Here is a 17,274-nt window from a genome sequence, read left to right on the forward strand (position 1 = left end):
AACCCAATCTAGTGTTATACAAGTACCTACATTACAAACAAATAGATATAACCACTACTATCTCAAGATATTTTATTGAAATTTAAACCTATAAACATTGGAATAAGGATGCTACTCGTCTGAAAACTGAATAGGCGACATGAATGTCCTAAGGTATTAGATAACAAACTGGTTCCTGTCTTTATACCGTTTTGATTAATTTGCATCCAGCTTCAATTTATCACATGTCAAAGTTCAGAGGATGTCTATTAAGAGAAATAATAGCGAGATCTGCGAGGATACCAATTGGAAATTATACACAGGAACTAATAATACTAAAAAGTACGTAATTGACGTGTACATAAACCTCATATATTTTTTAAAGATTGTAATAATAATACTCTATAATATCAGGAAAATTCACACAGCGCTATCTAGACCCTGGTTAAGGCAGCTAGAGTTTGTGTCACAACTGATACAAATAGCGTTTGTATCATGCAAGGAATCGAACCTGCGAAGTAATGCAGTGTTGTTAACCGTTAGACCACCGACGCCGTCAAGTATTTATCTTTATGATTAAATTATACCACCTTATTTTCTCTGTCCAGTGCGACGGTTGACTAGTAGAGAATGCCTATATAAACAATTTTGTGTGAAAAACTTAAATGAATGATCCTCATGATTATAATACTAATAATAAAACTCTTTATTGTGCATAAAAGAAACAAATAATTACAAAAAGAAATAAAAGAAGAAAGATATGCAAACAAAAGGCGTCCTTATCGCTCAAAGCAATATCTTACAGACAACCAGGGAGATAGAAGTATTGGGTAAGGGAAAGGTAAGTGGCGCACTATAAAAAGTTAGATATTATATGAATACTAAATACATATACATTAATGATGATGATAAAATTACAGATAATGTAGGCATGACATTCTTGATCTTAGTCCTTCAAAATCATAAAACATATAAGTTATTACGGGCGTAACGGGTATATGAGGATATGACATCTGTGGTGCTGTTATATATATATATCTACCTACGGTTGCCACTTATCATCTGTAGGGCTATTAGTTTGTTTGGTATTCCAGCCACATTAAAAAGAAAAAAAAAATGTTATTATAGAAAAGTGACTCACCAGATACAGCAAACTGCACAGTCAATAGCGCTTCCATGATTTTGATAAGTATTCGGGTCTCGGCTGGCCCGCACTCACAGTGGCACAAGTAATGGAGCAGTAGCTTCAACAGTCCATAACTATCAACAAACACACTTTCACAAACTACGTACTCTCTAAACATGGGACTGTACAGACACAAATCCGCGCATGTCTTCCAAAAGGTCCATATGTTTTTCAAAACTTCAATATAATCTTCAATTGATTCTTCAATGTTATCGCTTGATGAAAAATCGCTTTTATTCAATTGTGGCACAGATATATTTCTTGTTTGAACATTCTCTGTACTCGCATGTGTGAACTCTAACATCTCATTTTCCTTGGTCAAATCGCTTAATTCCTCATATAGTTCATCGGTTAACTTTAATCTAAATATTTTGTAACACCTCTCCGTCATATCAGATAATGATTTGAAAAGCATCTGCACAGACGCTAGAGTGCTTATCTCTCTGAAATACATCACATCTGAGTTTTCTCTCATAAGTTTGAATATTTCCACTATAATAGCAATTTCCAGGATCGAACAACATTGGTTTGAAAATTCGGATAGCGACACTAACTCGAGAACGTAACTGAGTCCTCCCTTTTGTATGAACTGTTCAGCAAAAGATATAGAGTTAAGAAGACTCGCAAATATGTTCAAACAAGATACGGTCAGGAAGTAAGCGGACTCTTCTAATCTTAATATGTATCTATGTTTAGCGACGATGAAGCTCGGATATATGACGCTAAACAGCAGTTCGTACTTCATTTCCGTCCGACATTTGGGCGTCACTCGCAATAAATGACTGACCGTGGCGTGCAATACGTTATTATGGTTGTCCAGCTGCAGTAACGAATTATAGTGAATAAGAAATGACCATCCGCTTTTCCTCTCCATTGGACTAATTCCATGAGAGCACTTTCTAGCCAAGTCTCTTTTGTTATCGCATGGTTCGCAAATTGAGCACGGCAGCTGATCGGTAACTTTCGGTATGAGTACGCTAGCTCCTAACTCACCATAAACTGTGTGTTCTAGCAATTGAAGGCACAAGGAGGCTATATTGTTATGCGTTAACATAAGTCTCACAATACTTTCCATGAGAGTACCTGGGGAGAAGCAACAACAGACCCCACAGTTCAACATGACTTTCAGAATCTTGTTTCTCAACGTCGGTTCTGCGGATACCTCATCATCTATCACGACAGCCGTCAGTGTTCCGTACAAAACAGATATACAGCATGCAGATGCCATGGGCAGATCGATGCTGGCCTCACCCAGGATGTCGTGGTGATGGTGCATGCCGGCCGCCAGCCGCTTTCGGCACATTTTGTGTCTCGTTCTCGGACAAGCGGCAGAGTGTATCACTTCGCTCCTCACTCTTTTCATACCGCATACTAACTTGCCTATCGTCTCGACTAACTTCTTGATTAACGTCACCGTCTCCTCTTGGTTAACATCAGGTATTCTTATCATTAATTCTATGCAGTCTTTCAATAAACCACCTTTAAGGCACTCAGCGTACAATTTAAACTGTTCTGTAAATTCTCTAAGTTTGTCCACGGACCGACACTGCATCAGCAGGCAATGGAAGAACGCTGTTATCGAATAAGATATACCAAATACAAATTTGAGCAAATTTTCTGATTCAGTCTTATTTTGTGTTTGGATAGGTTTGGCACGGTTATGGTTGTCGTTTTTCCTATATTTACTGCTAGATTTGCAGACTACGTCTTCTAGAATTCGCAACAACATTGGTAGTATGCCGTTGTTTATTAATTTGACACATAAATCTGAATGGACGAGGACCTTGTCCAGTGAAACTATGAGTAATTCAGTTAAAGCCACTTTGGTTTCCGACGCTTCCTCGACGCCTTCCGAGGACTGCGCTGGTGCTGAACCAAACTGAAGAGAGCAAAGGTTTCTCAATGAGAAATTTATACATTGCACCGATATTTGTGATCCTTCCGCGCCGGATAAACTACTTTCAGCTTTGCACAGTTCTTGGAGCAAATCGATGATGATTAATACAAATTCTAAGGTTGTTATTTCTGTGTTGAGTATTTCTTTATGTTTGTCTGTCATATAGTCATCTACTTTCGGCTTAGCTTTCAGCGGTGTACTATAAGGATCGCTGTATAGAGTTTCAATTGGATACTCGGTGGAGGAGCGTACTGGTGTGTTGAAATAATCGAAGCCATCGTCAGGAGTACAAACTTTAATAGTAATAGAACGATTCAATATTTGAAGATCGCCATTGGAATCACTCTCTTCAGTTGATGGGTCAGTGTTTTTAGGTAATTTTCTTTTGCTCTTACTTTCTGCCACGTCTGCCCTTATCAATGCGCCATGCCGGGATCTGCTGAAAATAATTCAACCAATTAACTGCTGAAATGCAATAGTCTTTATTTTATGATTATGGACATTTTTGTTTCAACTGTAAATATTGATATATGGTATGTATTGAAACGGGATAAAACTGACATGAATAATTTGGAAATCGAGTTACTTTTATTATATTATTATGTATATCACTTACAAATATCTCAGAGTATGCCATTAGAAGACGATTTATTATTATTGTAATATGTTATTAGATTTTTATCTTCGTATATATATATATATTATCTTCGTATATATGTATATATATATATATATATATATATATATATATATATACCCACACTATAATGGTCGTTCACACATTGACATAATTGTTCCTCAGATAGGTGTATACTTTTCATACTTTATATATAATATATTTATTGTCTAATATATCGTCTTTACATACTTTGTCTTGATATCGAATCAAGACAAAGTATGGGGAAAACGTAACATTGGCTAGGTAGGTAAGTTAGTGTAAAAAACGAGGCCTCAACGCTTTATATTGATATTATAAATATATATCTACCTTCCAACAACGGAACCTTTCTCTGACGATGCTGCAGAATCCACTTTAGAGCCTTGACTACCGACAGGTTTCTGTTGTGACCATATCCTGAAAAAAAAACTGTTATGAAATGATTTGTTTATACTATAACGAAATACTTGTGTTCATTGCAAGGGCTTTTAGAAAGACCTAAACATTACGATGAGTTACTTTCAGCTATACAAATAAATAAAATTGAAGTGGCTGTTAAATTTAAATTACATTTCAAATTGACAGCTTTCCACTAAATGCATATAATATAATAATAATAACCCTGGACAACTCACACAACGCCATCTAGTCCCAAGCTAGGCAATGCCTGTGTTAAGGGTACTTGACAACTGATATAAATAAATACTTAGATACATTTTTTTTGTAAATACCATACATAATATACATAGTAAACACCCAGACCAATACAAACAATCATACTCATGAATCAAAATGTTTGTAGTGTGCGAGAAATTGAATCCGCGGCTATCGAAAAGAAAGGCGTTGTGCTAAACCACTGAAACACCGAGGCCGTCAAAATATGAAAGTATGTACAGTACTTATATAAAAATTATCGGTATATAAAAATAGGTAACTGCTAGATGTAAAACAAATAGATAATAATATATATAGATAATAGATAATATATACATATGTTTTTGTTTTACACAAATAGATATACATACATATCTATTTGTTTTACACGCACAAAGGAGCAGCTCATTATCTCTACTCATCCGGATCATACATTGGATTAGTACAATTGTACGATAATTAACAAAGTAAATAACGAGATGATATCAATCACGCTGATTTAAAAGTTATATTTTGACTATCCCAATAAACATTACTACATTATCAATTAGCAAATATTACGAAGGCCACACATGTTTCGACTATCACATTTAGGTGTATATTTACGTTTGAAATCAAATATCTTGATATATAGCTAATGTTATGTGAACGTAGTTTAAATTTTTTGTTACTTTTTCACAACTAAGTGGCTGTACAAATATTACTGAAATTTGATGTGAAGATAGCTGGTATCACGAGAAAAGCCATGGGATATCGGTAACTCATAAAGCAGACTCCAAAAGTCGCATTATGATAAAAAAAAGTCATATTTTTTTATTCTACAGCAAATGCGGAAAACAAACTCATCACAAGAAGAACGAGAATACTAAGTACACATTTGAGATTTTGTGTGAATACAAACTGCCAAATAGCAAGAATGACAAAACTAAATAAATACTGGTGGTCGCCCTGTACTTCATACATTCCACCATAATAAATGATAGCTTGACCAATAAAAATAAAAAAAACTTTGAACAAGCAATAACAAATATTATATATATTTTAACAATAAACAAAAGAGTATATTTGCGAATATGCATCAAATACATAGTAATGTAGATATGTAATGTTTTATTTTATTGATTTAATCTATTATTTATGAATAAATAAAAATATATTTACATTTTACACTCATTATCTACATATACTATAAGTGTGCGAAATTTATACACCGCGTAAATTACGTAAAAAGGGATACAAAGTTTTTATATACGTATTCATATAATGATAACAGTTACTGGACTAGCAATGTAATTTAGTCATTGTTTTCAGAGCAGCCTCATTATAGTGTTTATGTGTACTACACACCTGTGCGAGAACAGTTGGTGTATGGGGGTCCGTGTGGAGGCCGGTGACAAGCAGCGGTGCTGCGCAGGTGACGGTGCGCCACTCAGCTCTCCATACAGCCATATCAGCACTGAGCTCAACTGCCTGCAGCAGGACAGGCCCTGAATATGAAGAACACTTTTAGCATAATACATTTTACATATTACATTTACATTACATTACATTATTACATATTACATTTAGATTACATTACATTATTACATATTACATTTTATATATTACATAATACATTACTTATTACAGCCAGTAAGCAGCTTATTTTTAAGCTTTGTTGTGCGTGATAAGAAGCATGATATCTTAGTCTGCAATACTGGTGGAGACCAGTGGAGGATGACAAGATGAGCATTAGGTCAGGTCAGTTTGTTCAATCACAATGCTTTGCAGGGGGAACCTGGACCACATAGGCACAGTACATTGCTAGGAATGGAGTTATTAATCCACATTACTAACAATCCCATTCCCCAATCAATTGAATTGCGCGGGTCAGCTGGAAGTAACTAATATATATTGTATAACTTAAATGCATACACTTAAATTTTATATATACAATTTTCGTTTAACAATGTTAGTTATCATACTCCTCCGGAACGGGTCTGACCGATTTTTATGATTTTTATATGCATATTCATAAGGTCTGAGATTTGGCTACTAGCTAATAGATAGTAATCTATTTTTTATACCCCTAAGTGATAAGTCTAAGCTTGTCTAACATTTTACTTTTATTTTTGTACAATTTTATTTTTTTATAATGTGGCATTAAAAATTACATATAACCCTAAATTTTTACACATCTTTACCATCAACCCTTATTTTTTAAGCGATTTTAATTTATAAACAAAACAACGTTTGCGGTTTGCTAGTTATAGTTATATCAATAGTCATAGTGAACGTTGCTAGTTATAATATAAATATTAATGTGAATGAAATAACTGAAATACTAAATCCAGTGTTATCAGCCATTATTTATCTGTAATAGTATAGTGGCCGAGGTCCCGGGTCACCACCGATTCGGTATGTCGTATGCGATTACTGACAATATACACAAAATGTAGGGCACCTTTACAAATACTCTAAACAACTACCAAAGTTGTACTACCCACTGGATCCAATAAAACACTAAGATTTTATCTCGTTTTTGCCGGTTATTTATTTATTAAATGAATACAATATAAACTTACAGACTACTGTCAATATGTTTATATCTTAAAACTATTATACTTAACTAGATAAAGAAACATTCTAGTCTCGTCTAGTGTCTACGCAGTAGACTTAACTCTACGCATTGTTGTCTTATGTACAACATTTCAACCGCCAAGCAGCTTGCTTTGTAAGCGGTATTTCGTTTTAAAAAGTGATTTTACAGGATACCTTAATAATAATAATATCTTAGGATAATTCACACAGCACCATCTAGTCTCAAGATAAAACAGAAATTGTGTTATGGGATTATGTATTTATTGTAAATATACATAGAAAAACCACAGACCAAAACACAATATAAGTCATACTCATAAATACAAATATTAGTATCGTGCATGGAATCGAACCCACGACCATCGAATATATAGCGGTGGGCTAAACCACTAGACTACCGAGGCCAAAAATTCTCTGGGATGACGCCACATGACGACGTGATTTAGACATGATCATTGCTTGTTTGCTTTTTCCAAATTCATAAAAATATAGGATTAAAAACTTACCTCAACCCCTAAGGCCCGAAGCAGAATAAGACATCGCCAAGCAATTCCTCCAAGCAGATACTTTCTAAGGATCTCGGTGGAAGATTGTGAATTGGCTATCGTGAAAAGACTGGTCGGTTGCACCCTCGACTCTTCCGTTCTGGACTCTGAGTTCAAAGTAATTTTTTTTTAATAATTTCTTGGCCACAATGCATGTCACTTTTTTATATAATTTTAAACGTATTTTATGCAATACTATCAAAATACTAAAGTAAATAATATCATAAGAGGTTACTTTGTAAGATGTGTTTCGGTTGCAAGGGTGAAAAAATGGCAGTGAAATTACAGGATAAGAGGCATACCCTATGTATGTAGAGCTGTTCATGTATATGGCTATATGACGGTTGGTGCTTACTATTATGTGGGCTGACACCTTGTTTGCCATTCGAATTACATAAAATCTATTTGATTCAGACACAGAACTTACCTGGTGGAGTAGGAGTAGGCGACTGTTGGAAGATAGGAGTTTCCTTCCCTGAGCAAACAGTATCCAGATACGGCAGTGGCACAGTATAATGCGTGTTGATGGATGACGTCACACGGTGGATGCCACATAGCAGCTCGCAGCCGACCAGCGTCACCACTCCACTGACAGGGCTGAACATGTAGTATAGTACTTAATTATATATACACATTATATATTATTTATTGTTTTTTGTTTGTATTGAACTAAAAAGCATTGATCAATTTTTTTTTTCTTTTATTAGTTAAACAAGTAAGTAAATACATAATTATGATAAAAAATATTTGAGTATTGTAGTCAAATCAGGGAACTTGCCCCATACGATTCAGCCATATGAATGAAAACAATATCGATATATTATAAACACCAATATAGGTTCCTAAGAATAAATTATACGTTAGTTACTGTTTAATATATTTTTTTTTATAATACATTTTCATATAATAAGTATACTTCGAAATATACAATGAAATTACTAATTTAAATATTACTATGATAAATGTCTTGTATTTATCAACTAAAATTGTACTGTACATGGCATAAAATTGTATTGTAAAGTTGCCATAACGCTGGCAGCATTATCGCACTGAATTGCTAGAGAATCTCAAAGCTCAAAGGATTTTGAGCCAAATTCGATCCGGACGGCGACAATTATTATAGTTACTTACCAAAATTTTATTAGTTCTTTAGGGTTCGCTCCTTCATTGTATCTTATCAGGAATTCTGCTAAGAACAAATCGAGCCATGTGGATTTCTGCAACAAATTATGGTCCAGTTTAATGTCGGCATATAGTATCAGTTAACAAATATACTTAGCCAATCTAATGCGATAGTTCACTTCCGCGCATTGGATTGGAAGTCAATGGATCATGTAGTATAGGCCGTATTCAAAGTATATATAGTTATAGTTAAATGATTAGCATCATGCCCTGGTACACACGGCTGAAATTATTGTACAATTTTATAATATTTTTTTAAATAATATGCAGCCCAGTTAGGAGTAACCTAAATAATATAATTTAACTATCATTTCTAATTTAGACCTACTGAGACAAAAAGAAAAAGTTGCTTGTATATGTAAGTAAACTTTTACATTACGACTTAATTATAACACTATATTTGACATCCTCCTTTCGCCCTAGGTTTTTTACCTAGAGTTCTTGCGCGCCGAAGGCCAAGGTAAGGTATAGAAATAGAAATAATCTTTATTCAAACAAATTGAATATAAGCACTTTTTATAGGCTTTTTTTTTATTCTACCACCCATTTGGAACTCAGGCTCGTCACAAGAAGTATGAGAAAGAAACTTGCTCTTTTAAATAAATGTTCAGAATTACATTTATGAGAATTTTGTAAATACAGTCTACTAAATAGCAAAGTGACGTAGATAATAAATAGTTACTTGAGTAACAAAACAATCCGTTATTGTTATCAGAGCAGACCAGTCCCTATAAGTGGCACCCGTTTATGATTTCCCCACGTTAAATAGAAAATGGTCGGTATTACGGGAAAGATAGAAGAAAAGAGGGGGAGAGGAATACCAGGCACAGCTACATCGCAAATTAAAGACAAAATTGAAGTCGTGTCGCATCAATGTTTAATAAGTATGACAGAAGATCGTGGAAAGCTCCACCGACAAAAATTAAGAGCGACACGCTCTTAAATTATGAATGAATGGAAATATAAAACAATCGGTGTTACATATGAATATGGATGGTTATAAGGGTAGAGGAAGACCGAAAAAGAGATGGATGGACTGTTTAAAAGATGATATGGAGAGAAAGGGAGTAAATAACGGGATGACTGCGAATGAATGGAAGAGAAAAACATATTACGCCGACCCCAAATAAATGGGATAAGGAAGAAGCAGATGATGATGATGGAAATATAAAACACAAATACAAGAGCAAAGCCACTCACTCACTAAACGAGTACTTGAATGACGAGCGTGAATGGCAATACTTGTTCATACACAGGATTTTCATTTAATGTTAGACATAGACACTTATATAAATAAACTGGCTTTAAAAAAAAAGAGTTATTCAATTGAGTTTATTGCCAGTTCTTTTCAATGGATCTATATACTAAACTGGACGGTAGGGAAAAAATTATAATATAAAAAATTTTACGTTCATAAGCGGCTGAAATTTCCTACAAGAATAAATGATTTTAAATTTGAATTGAATGGTTGCTGCCAGTTGAGAGCATGACGAAGTTGCGCTCAAGTGTCATACCTCATAAGTGCCGGTCTCTGCTTTGAAGAAATGATCCCAATACGTCTTGAGAGTGTCTGGTTCCCCATCCTGGTTCGTCGTCATGTTCACCGCGTGCCGACCTGCACCAAGAGTTCATATTCATAACGTAATACATAACGTGAGATAAGAACGGTTATCTACGTTAAACATTATTGTAATATTTCTGAGTGCATGAGTATTAGGTATCTGTTTGTAGTGACATTAGGAATTATATTTATTGACTAGCTGAGCCCGCGACATCTTATCAGTATTATTTTTGTTTGTAAATCAATTAGGTTAAAAATGATTTCTAATTATTACACACTTATACATTCATTAATAAAAACCGCATCCAAAATATATATCCTGAACGTATTTAGAAGCGGCGGAAGTACAACTTCTTAGCGGATACGACTTTAGTCTGAAGATATTGCTAGGGATTATAAACTTCGAGGCAAGTTTATAAGGCAAGTCGTTAGTATTTTATTAAGTAATTGAAATGTCCACCTGTTGTTAGTGACAAACGCGTGAAAATGTATGGATGATAATGGAATGATGCACCCACCTACACTAACGGTTTACGCTGGCGGAACACCAGTGAAGGCTGATAAAATGAACATGAATTCAGCTCAGTTAGCCCATCTTGGCAAATGGCAACTTACCACGATAATATCCAGTGGAACCACGTGGATGTCAACCTGACATGGTACATTGCTGGCAATGGAGTTATTAGTCTACATTACTAAAAACCCCGTTCTCCCAGTGACAAACGTTGCCTACACATGAAGAGCTTCACAGGCATCACGTCATCATGTGATATCCGCAGTAGCCCTCATGCTCGTGTGTTGCTATTTCGGAAGACTAAGATGTTATATCTATGCTCCCTGCGTAACTTCATTGTCCCGTGTTGTTGAGATACGGCAGGGAGTCAACCAAAGGACAAGTCCAACCGAAGCACAGTATACAAAAACGCATAGCTGGGTGATATATGTGATATATACGCAGATAATAATAATATTACAGAACAATTCACACAGCGCCAAATACAAGCTAAGCAAAGGTTATGTTATGAATACTAGACAACTGATATAAATACTTAGATACAGATTTTTGTAAATACATACATATTATACGTAGAAAACACCCAGACTGATACAATCATACTCATGAATGCAAATGTTTATACGGCGCGAGCAATCGAACGCGTGACCACCGGAAGAAAAGCAGCTTGTTAAACCACTAGATCACCGAGGCCGTTTTTTTTGTGGATGATAATGGAATGGAGTGAACCCGCCTGCGCTAACGGTTTACGCTGGCGGGGCACCAGTGGAGGATGATAAGATGAGCATGAGGTCAGGTCAGTTAGCCCATCGTGACAAATTCACCAGGAATTTAACACGATGGTTTCCAGGGGGAACCGCGTGGAGGTCGACCTGACATGGTACATTTCTAGCAATGGGGTTATCAATCCACATTACTAACAATCCCCATCCCCCTCACCGAGGCCGTTGGCGAGGTGACTTTATATAAAGTCAAAACTTTGGTAAACATTTTGGTCTCCGTTAGTCTACGATATAGGATAGGTCTAAGAGTGTAGAGAAACTTGGGTCATCTACAATACATAGAGATACAGAGTGGTATATTGGAGCGCCACACAAGTGTTATCAGTCTGCCCCGCGGCAGCCCTCTATCAGTGTTCGCATCGTATACTGTTTGTTGTCGGCTACTTGGCGATACATTATCATAGAGTAAACAATTAAACGTTTCTACAATTGTCGGATAAAAATTACAGTACGTACTATTATTACGACTCTCAAGGTTCACATAAAAATAAGTGCGAGAGAACATAAGTTTAGCAGTTTAGAGTTGTACTTCCAATGATCGCGGGTTTGAATCCTCGCTCTGTACAAACATTTATAGTTATGAATATGTTTGTTTGTATTCTGGATGACATCTATGTATGTATTTATAAAAAAATGTAAGTATATCTATCAGTTGCCTTGTACCCATAGCACAAACTCTGCATAGTTTGGGACTAGATGGCGCTGTGTGGATTTTTTTTTGGAAGATAATGAAATGGTGCACCCCCCTGCGCTAACGGTTTACACTGGCGGGGCACCAGTGGGAGATGATAAGATGAATATGATGTCAGGTCAGTTAACCCATCGTGACAAATTCATTAGGAATTTATCACGATGGTTTCCAGGAGGAACCGCGTGTAGGTCAACCTAACATGGTACATTGCTAGCAATGGGGATTACTAGTTCCCATTACTAACAATCCCCTTCCCCCCCGCTGTGTGGATTCTCCTGGGTTGTTATTATTATTAATAATAATACCAATATATATGTGTGTACAAATGTACAAACTTGCACATGAAGTCGCGGGTGTAGCTAGTGTATATATTTATTAAGTTTAAATTCAGTATTTATACAGGTAGGTACTTAATTTGATAGTCTGATAAAAACTTTATAATCTATTCAAATGCCTGTTCCAGTAAAAATATTTTATTTATTTTATTTAATTTAAATAACTTTAATGCACGTCATACATAGGTAAAAAGTACATATGGCGGACTTAACACCTAATGGCATTTTCTACCAGTCAACCATGAGTTGTGCAGAGATAAGTTGTTGGCGGTGCAAACAATAATATATTATTTTATAGAATATACATGAATAAATATATATATATACACATGTAACTACATAAATATTCCTACAAATATACACAAAAATACATATACATATACAAAAATATACCATACACACATAAATATATGACCAATAATCTGACAATGAAATAGTGATTACAGCCGACAGTGTAAGCATAATACAATAGATACAATATGATTCGCCTTGTAGTAGAAATGAAGAAACTTAATGCTAAAGAGAAAAATATATAAAAGATAATAAATAATAGTATACAAAATTATATTTTAAGATAATGTTTCCGCAATCTTCGCTTGAAAGAAATTTTACTCGTGGCAGTCCTGATGTCAAGGGGTAAGTCGTTCCAAAGTTTGATAGCCTGAACGGCGAAAGAATGATGGACAAAACCGGACAAATGTGCCGGGACATGAAGTAAAAATCTTCTAGTTGTGCGAAGGGAGCGATTGGTGTTGTCCCCATGGAAGTGAAATTTACTACTAATATATTCAGGAAAATTAGGATCGTATAGAATAGAATAGAGGGTACATAGCATACGTACATTTCTGCGATAGCGGAGAGGAAGCCATTTAAGCTGAGAACGGAAAGAGGAAATATGATCAAACTTGCGCAAATTGAAAATAAAGCGAATGGAATTGTTGAGAAGACGATCCAATTTGTTTAAAAGGTCTACGTTCATGTCAGAACAGCACACATCAGCATAATCCAGCGTGGGGAGCACTAAAGATTGGACGAGGAGAATTTTTGTACTCAAAGGGAGGAAATTTTTCAACCTATATAAGTTCCGTAAAGTGAGTGTAATTTTACGGCTGACCTCATTAATATGCTTATTCCAACTGAGTGTACTGTCTATTAATAAGCCGAGATTTTTAACACAGGAACTGTACGCGATATGTTGTTTATTGAAAAGAACTGGAGGTAGAGTGTCGAAATTAATTTTACTGAGTTGCTGATTACTCCCGAGAACTATTGCTTGACATTTGGAGGGATTGACAGATACACCAAATTTATTGGACCAATTGAATATATGATCAAGATCGCTATTCAATTGGTCAATAGCTTCATTGACCTCAGATACAACAGCTTGAGAGTAAATTTGGAGATCGTCCGCATACAAATGGTAAGAGCATTTGAGATTTTTTGTGATAAAATCGATAAAGATAGAGAAAAGTAATGGAGACAAAATACCGCCTTGAGGAACCCCAGCAACAAGATCGCACCAATCCGATAATGTCTGATTGGCACGAACTGCCTGCTGACGTCCACGAAGATAGGAGCCAAACCATTTAACAACTGATGATGAAATCCCAAGATGTGAAAGGATAGCTAGTAAAACATCATGGTCCACGGTGTTGAACGCGTTGGAGAAATCGATTAGAACTAGAACGGTTAATTTTGATTGTTCCATGCCTTCCCTCACGTCCTCGGTAATTTTCAGCAGAGCAGTGTCCCGGACGAAAGCCAGATTGGTAGGGGCTAACCAGTTTATTATTAAAGACAAAGTCTGATAACTGACGGTGGATAAACTGGCAGGATTGAAATGGGTCGAAAGTCCTTAAGATTCTGTGGGGATGACACTTTTGGAAGTGAAATAACAAAAGCGTTGCGCCATGCTTCAGGGAATTCAGAGGAAAAAAGAGAAAAATTGATGATGTGAGTAATGATTGGAAGCAAATGTTCAAGTAGGAGAATAACCATAATCCTACTCACATCATCATTACCAATACTATTAGTTTTAATGGAGGATATTATCTTGTAGACTTCATCATCAGTAACTGGTGAAAATAAAAATTCTACGGATAGTCTAGGCCAGGATGTTATCTCAGCTAATGTAGTAGATTTCTGAGAATTATTCAGAGCAGGAACAGTCGAAAAGTGTCTGTTTAGTTCATTTACTGAAAAGTGAGAGGAGAAATCATTGGGCTGATTGCACAGCCCAAGTGATTTGAGAAACTTCCAGATATTGGCCGAAGAAGAATTTTGAATATTCGAGTGGATGTAACGGCGTTTAGCAGCTCTTACCATATAGTTGCAGCGGTTGCGCGCAATTTTGAAGTACCTCCTGTTCTCTTCGCAGCGATCCCTTTTGAATATTCTAAAAGCACGATCACGTTTTCTCATGGCAATACGAACTACCTCCGTTATCCAAGGAGCTGGCTGTCTCTTAACCCTGACAAAGTGGGCAGGAGCATGTTTGTTCATGATTTTAAGAACTGAATGATTAAACGCAGCTACCTTGTCGTTAATACAGGAGGCAGACAATACGCATGACCAATCAACGGCTGTCACTCCTGGCTTAATACTGTTAAATCTACTCTAGAGAAATTACGTAGACGAATTACGGGCGGTTTAGGCTTAAAAGTTTTAATATTGTATGTAACATATATGAGATCATGTCTGGAGAAACCCGGTGCAGGAAATTGGCCATGTTTGAGTACGGATTCAGGAGATGAGACAAAAACGTGATCGAGCCAGGTGTCACAAAATATGACTAATTATTTTGTATACTTGTCTAACAATACATATATTAAATGCATACCTATTAAAACCAACTAAGCAAGTAATCACTGTGTTTTTAAAGAGTCATTATATCCAATGATCCAGTTATTACATTATATTTTTTTGTAGACGTAACGTGTACGCAATGATTCTAACACGAAACGAAGGAGTTTGAATTTGGCGGGAAAATTCTTCGCAACATGTATGGCCGATCGACCGGACGGCGGGGCGACGACTGTGGAGGAAACCTTATCATGTCGGTCATTACTTATAGGATAGTAAGAAACGTAGATAATTGTATTTGTATATTATTATTTGCCACCTCTCAGACTTTCATGTAACATTACAATAAATTTCCACCATAAAACATTCTGTATTTTACATGTATTCTGTGCATGGAAATATCTCAAGTATTACCACTAAAATAAATAATAATAATAAGTTTGGACAATTCACACATCGCTATCTAGTCCCGAGCTGCGCTTGTGTTATGGGTACTAGACAACTGATACATAGATAATATATTTTTGTAAACAAATAATAAATCTATACATATAAATAAAATTGGAGTGTCTGTTTGTAATATTGAAATAACCGTTTTTTACTAGATGCATATGAATATAAATACGGTACATACACCAAAATGGCATTTTTTAAAATGTTTGTCTGTCAGTCTGTCGGTCTGTTTGTTCCGGCTATTCTCTGAAATGGCTGGACCGATTTTGACGGGACTTTTTTGGCTGGTAGCTGATGTAATAAGGAGTAACTTAGGCTACTTTTATTTTAGAAAAATAAGGGTAAAGTCCACGCAGACGAAGTCGCGGGTACAGCTAGTATATAATAATATTATACTGTAGTAGTAGTAGTAGTAGTAGTAGTAGTTTATGAAGAAATGAATACAAGGACCTACCCCTTGTATTCCTTTCTTCATAAAAAGCAATATACGGAATACTGATTTGTCCAATTATCAGTATTTCTTATAATGCTTTTTAAATAGTTAGTAGGGAACCCACAACCACATTTACTTTTAGCATACATGATATATAATCAACACAATCAATTTTATAACTAAAATAACTTGTGTTTATAAAAAAGTTTATTGGTTTGAAAATAAAAATGGTAAAACTTTGTTTTCAAACATAACCATAGGGTTACTATATTTATCTTTTACTAAATGTTATTATTACATACATATATGTTCTTAAAACACTATTTCAACTTGAAAGAGAACTTTCGAATATTTATTTGAACATAGTCTAATATTATCACTAAAATGAATATTTTAAATTATAAAAAGTATATTATGTGGGTAGTATAAAATATCCGTGATTAATATAACTAGCAACCCAGTCTCGCATGAGTACATTTTTTTTTAATTTCTCATCTTTTCTGTAATAAGTATACAGAAGCAGTAACTTTGTTTCAAATTTAAAAACATACTATGCAGCACCACTATGTAATAAATAAGTGATTGAGTCATTTATATAGGTGGTAACAAATCAGTTGTACAGCTGTAGATGTATAGGATCAGGTGCGATACTAACTTCAATGGTCTAAATAATATTGACTCATCATGTTTAGGGAAATACTGTACTACCTTTCATTTATAACTATGATAAAATTTTTATTTTCCTAAATAATATGATGCATTTCATGAATTTGCCAATGTCTCTGGTATACAGCTCTATTTCGACGGTTTTTTTACATATATAGCATACATCAAATCCAGAGTAAATTTATTCATCATTTAGGACATCATCAATGTCAATTAATATATATGTAAATTCTAAAAACTATTTTAAAGGATTGATTACAAAAAAGTGGATTGGGAGAGTATCAGATAATGTAAATTCCATGCCTAAATAAATAATATTTAATAATACACACAGTGATTACTTATTAATATTCTCC

At 35.1% G+C, this 17,274-nt stretch overlaps 1 protein-coding gene across 1 annotated transcript in view; it reads right to left on the reverse strand.

The window, feature by feature from the left end:
- LOC131844698 (uncharacterized) overlaps positions 1-15,066 on the reverse strand; it is a 51,884-nt gene extending 36,818 nt beyond the window's left edge. The window contains exons 1-9 of the mRNA XM_059193639.1: positions 14,586-15,066; positions 14,053-14,340; positions 10,196-10,296; positions 8,631-8,716; positions 7,923-8,096; positions 7,461-7,599; positions 5,722-5,861; positions 4,051-4,137; positions 1,121-3,498 (exon numbers count right to left, since the gene is read on the reverse strand). Of these exons, the coding sequence (XP_059049622.1) occupies positions 1,121-3,498; positions 4,051-4,137; positions 5,722-5,861; positions 7,461-7,599; positions 7,923-8,096; positions 8,631-8,716; positions 10,196-10,296; positions 14,053-14,340; positions 14,586-15,066 (3,874 nt within the window). The remainder of the gene's footprint in view (positions 1-1,120; positions 3,499-4,050; positions 4,138-5,721; positions 5,862-7,460; positions 7,600-7,922; positions 8,097-8,630; positions 8,717-10,195; positions 10,297-14,052; positions 14,341-14,585) is intronic.
- Positions 15,067-17,274: the final 2,208 nt, after the last annotated feature.

This window comes from Achroia grisella, unplaced genomic scaffold (assembly GCF_030625045.1).
Source record: "Achroia grisella isolate CSIRO2021 unplaced genomic scaffold, CSIRO_AGI_Agris_v1 utg4116, whole genome shotgun sequence".
Lineage (NCBI taxonomy): Eukaryota > Metazoa > Arthropoda > Insecta > Lepidoptera > Pyralidae > Achroia > Achroia grisella.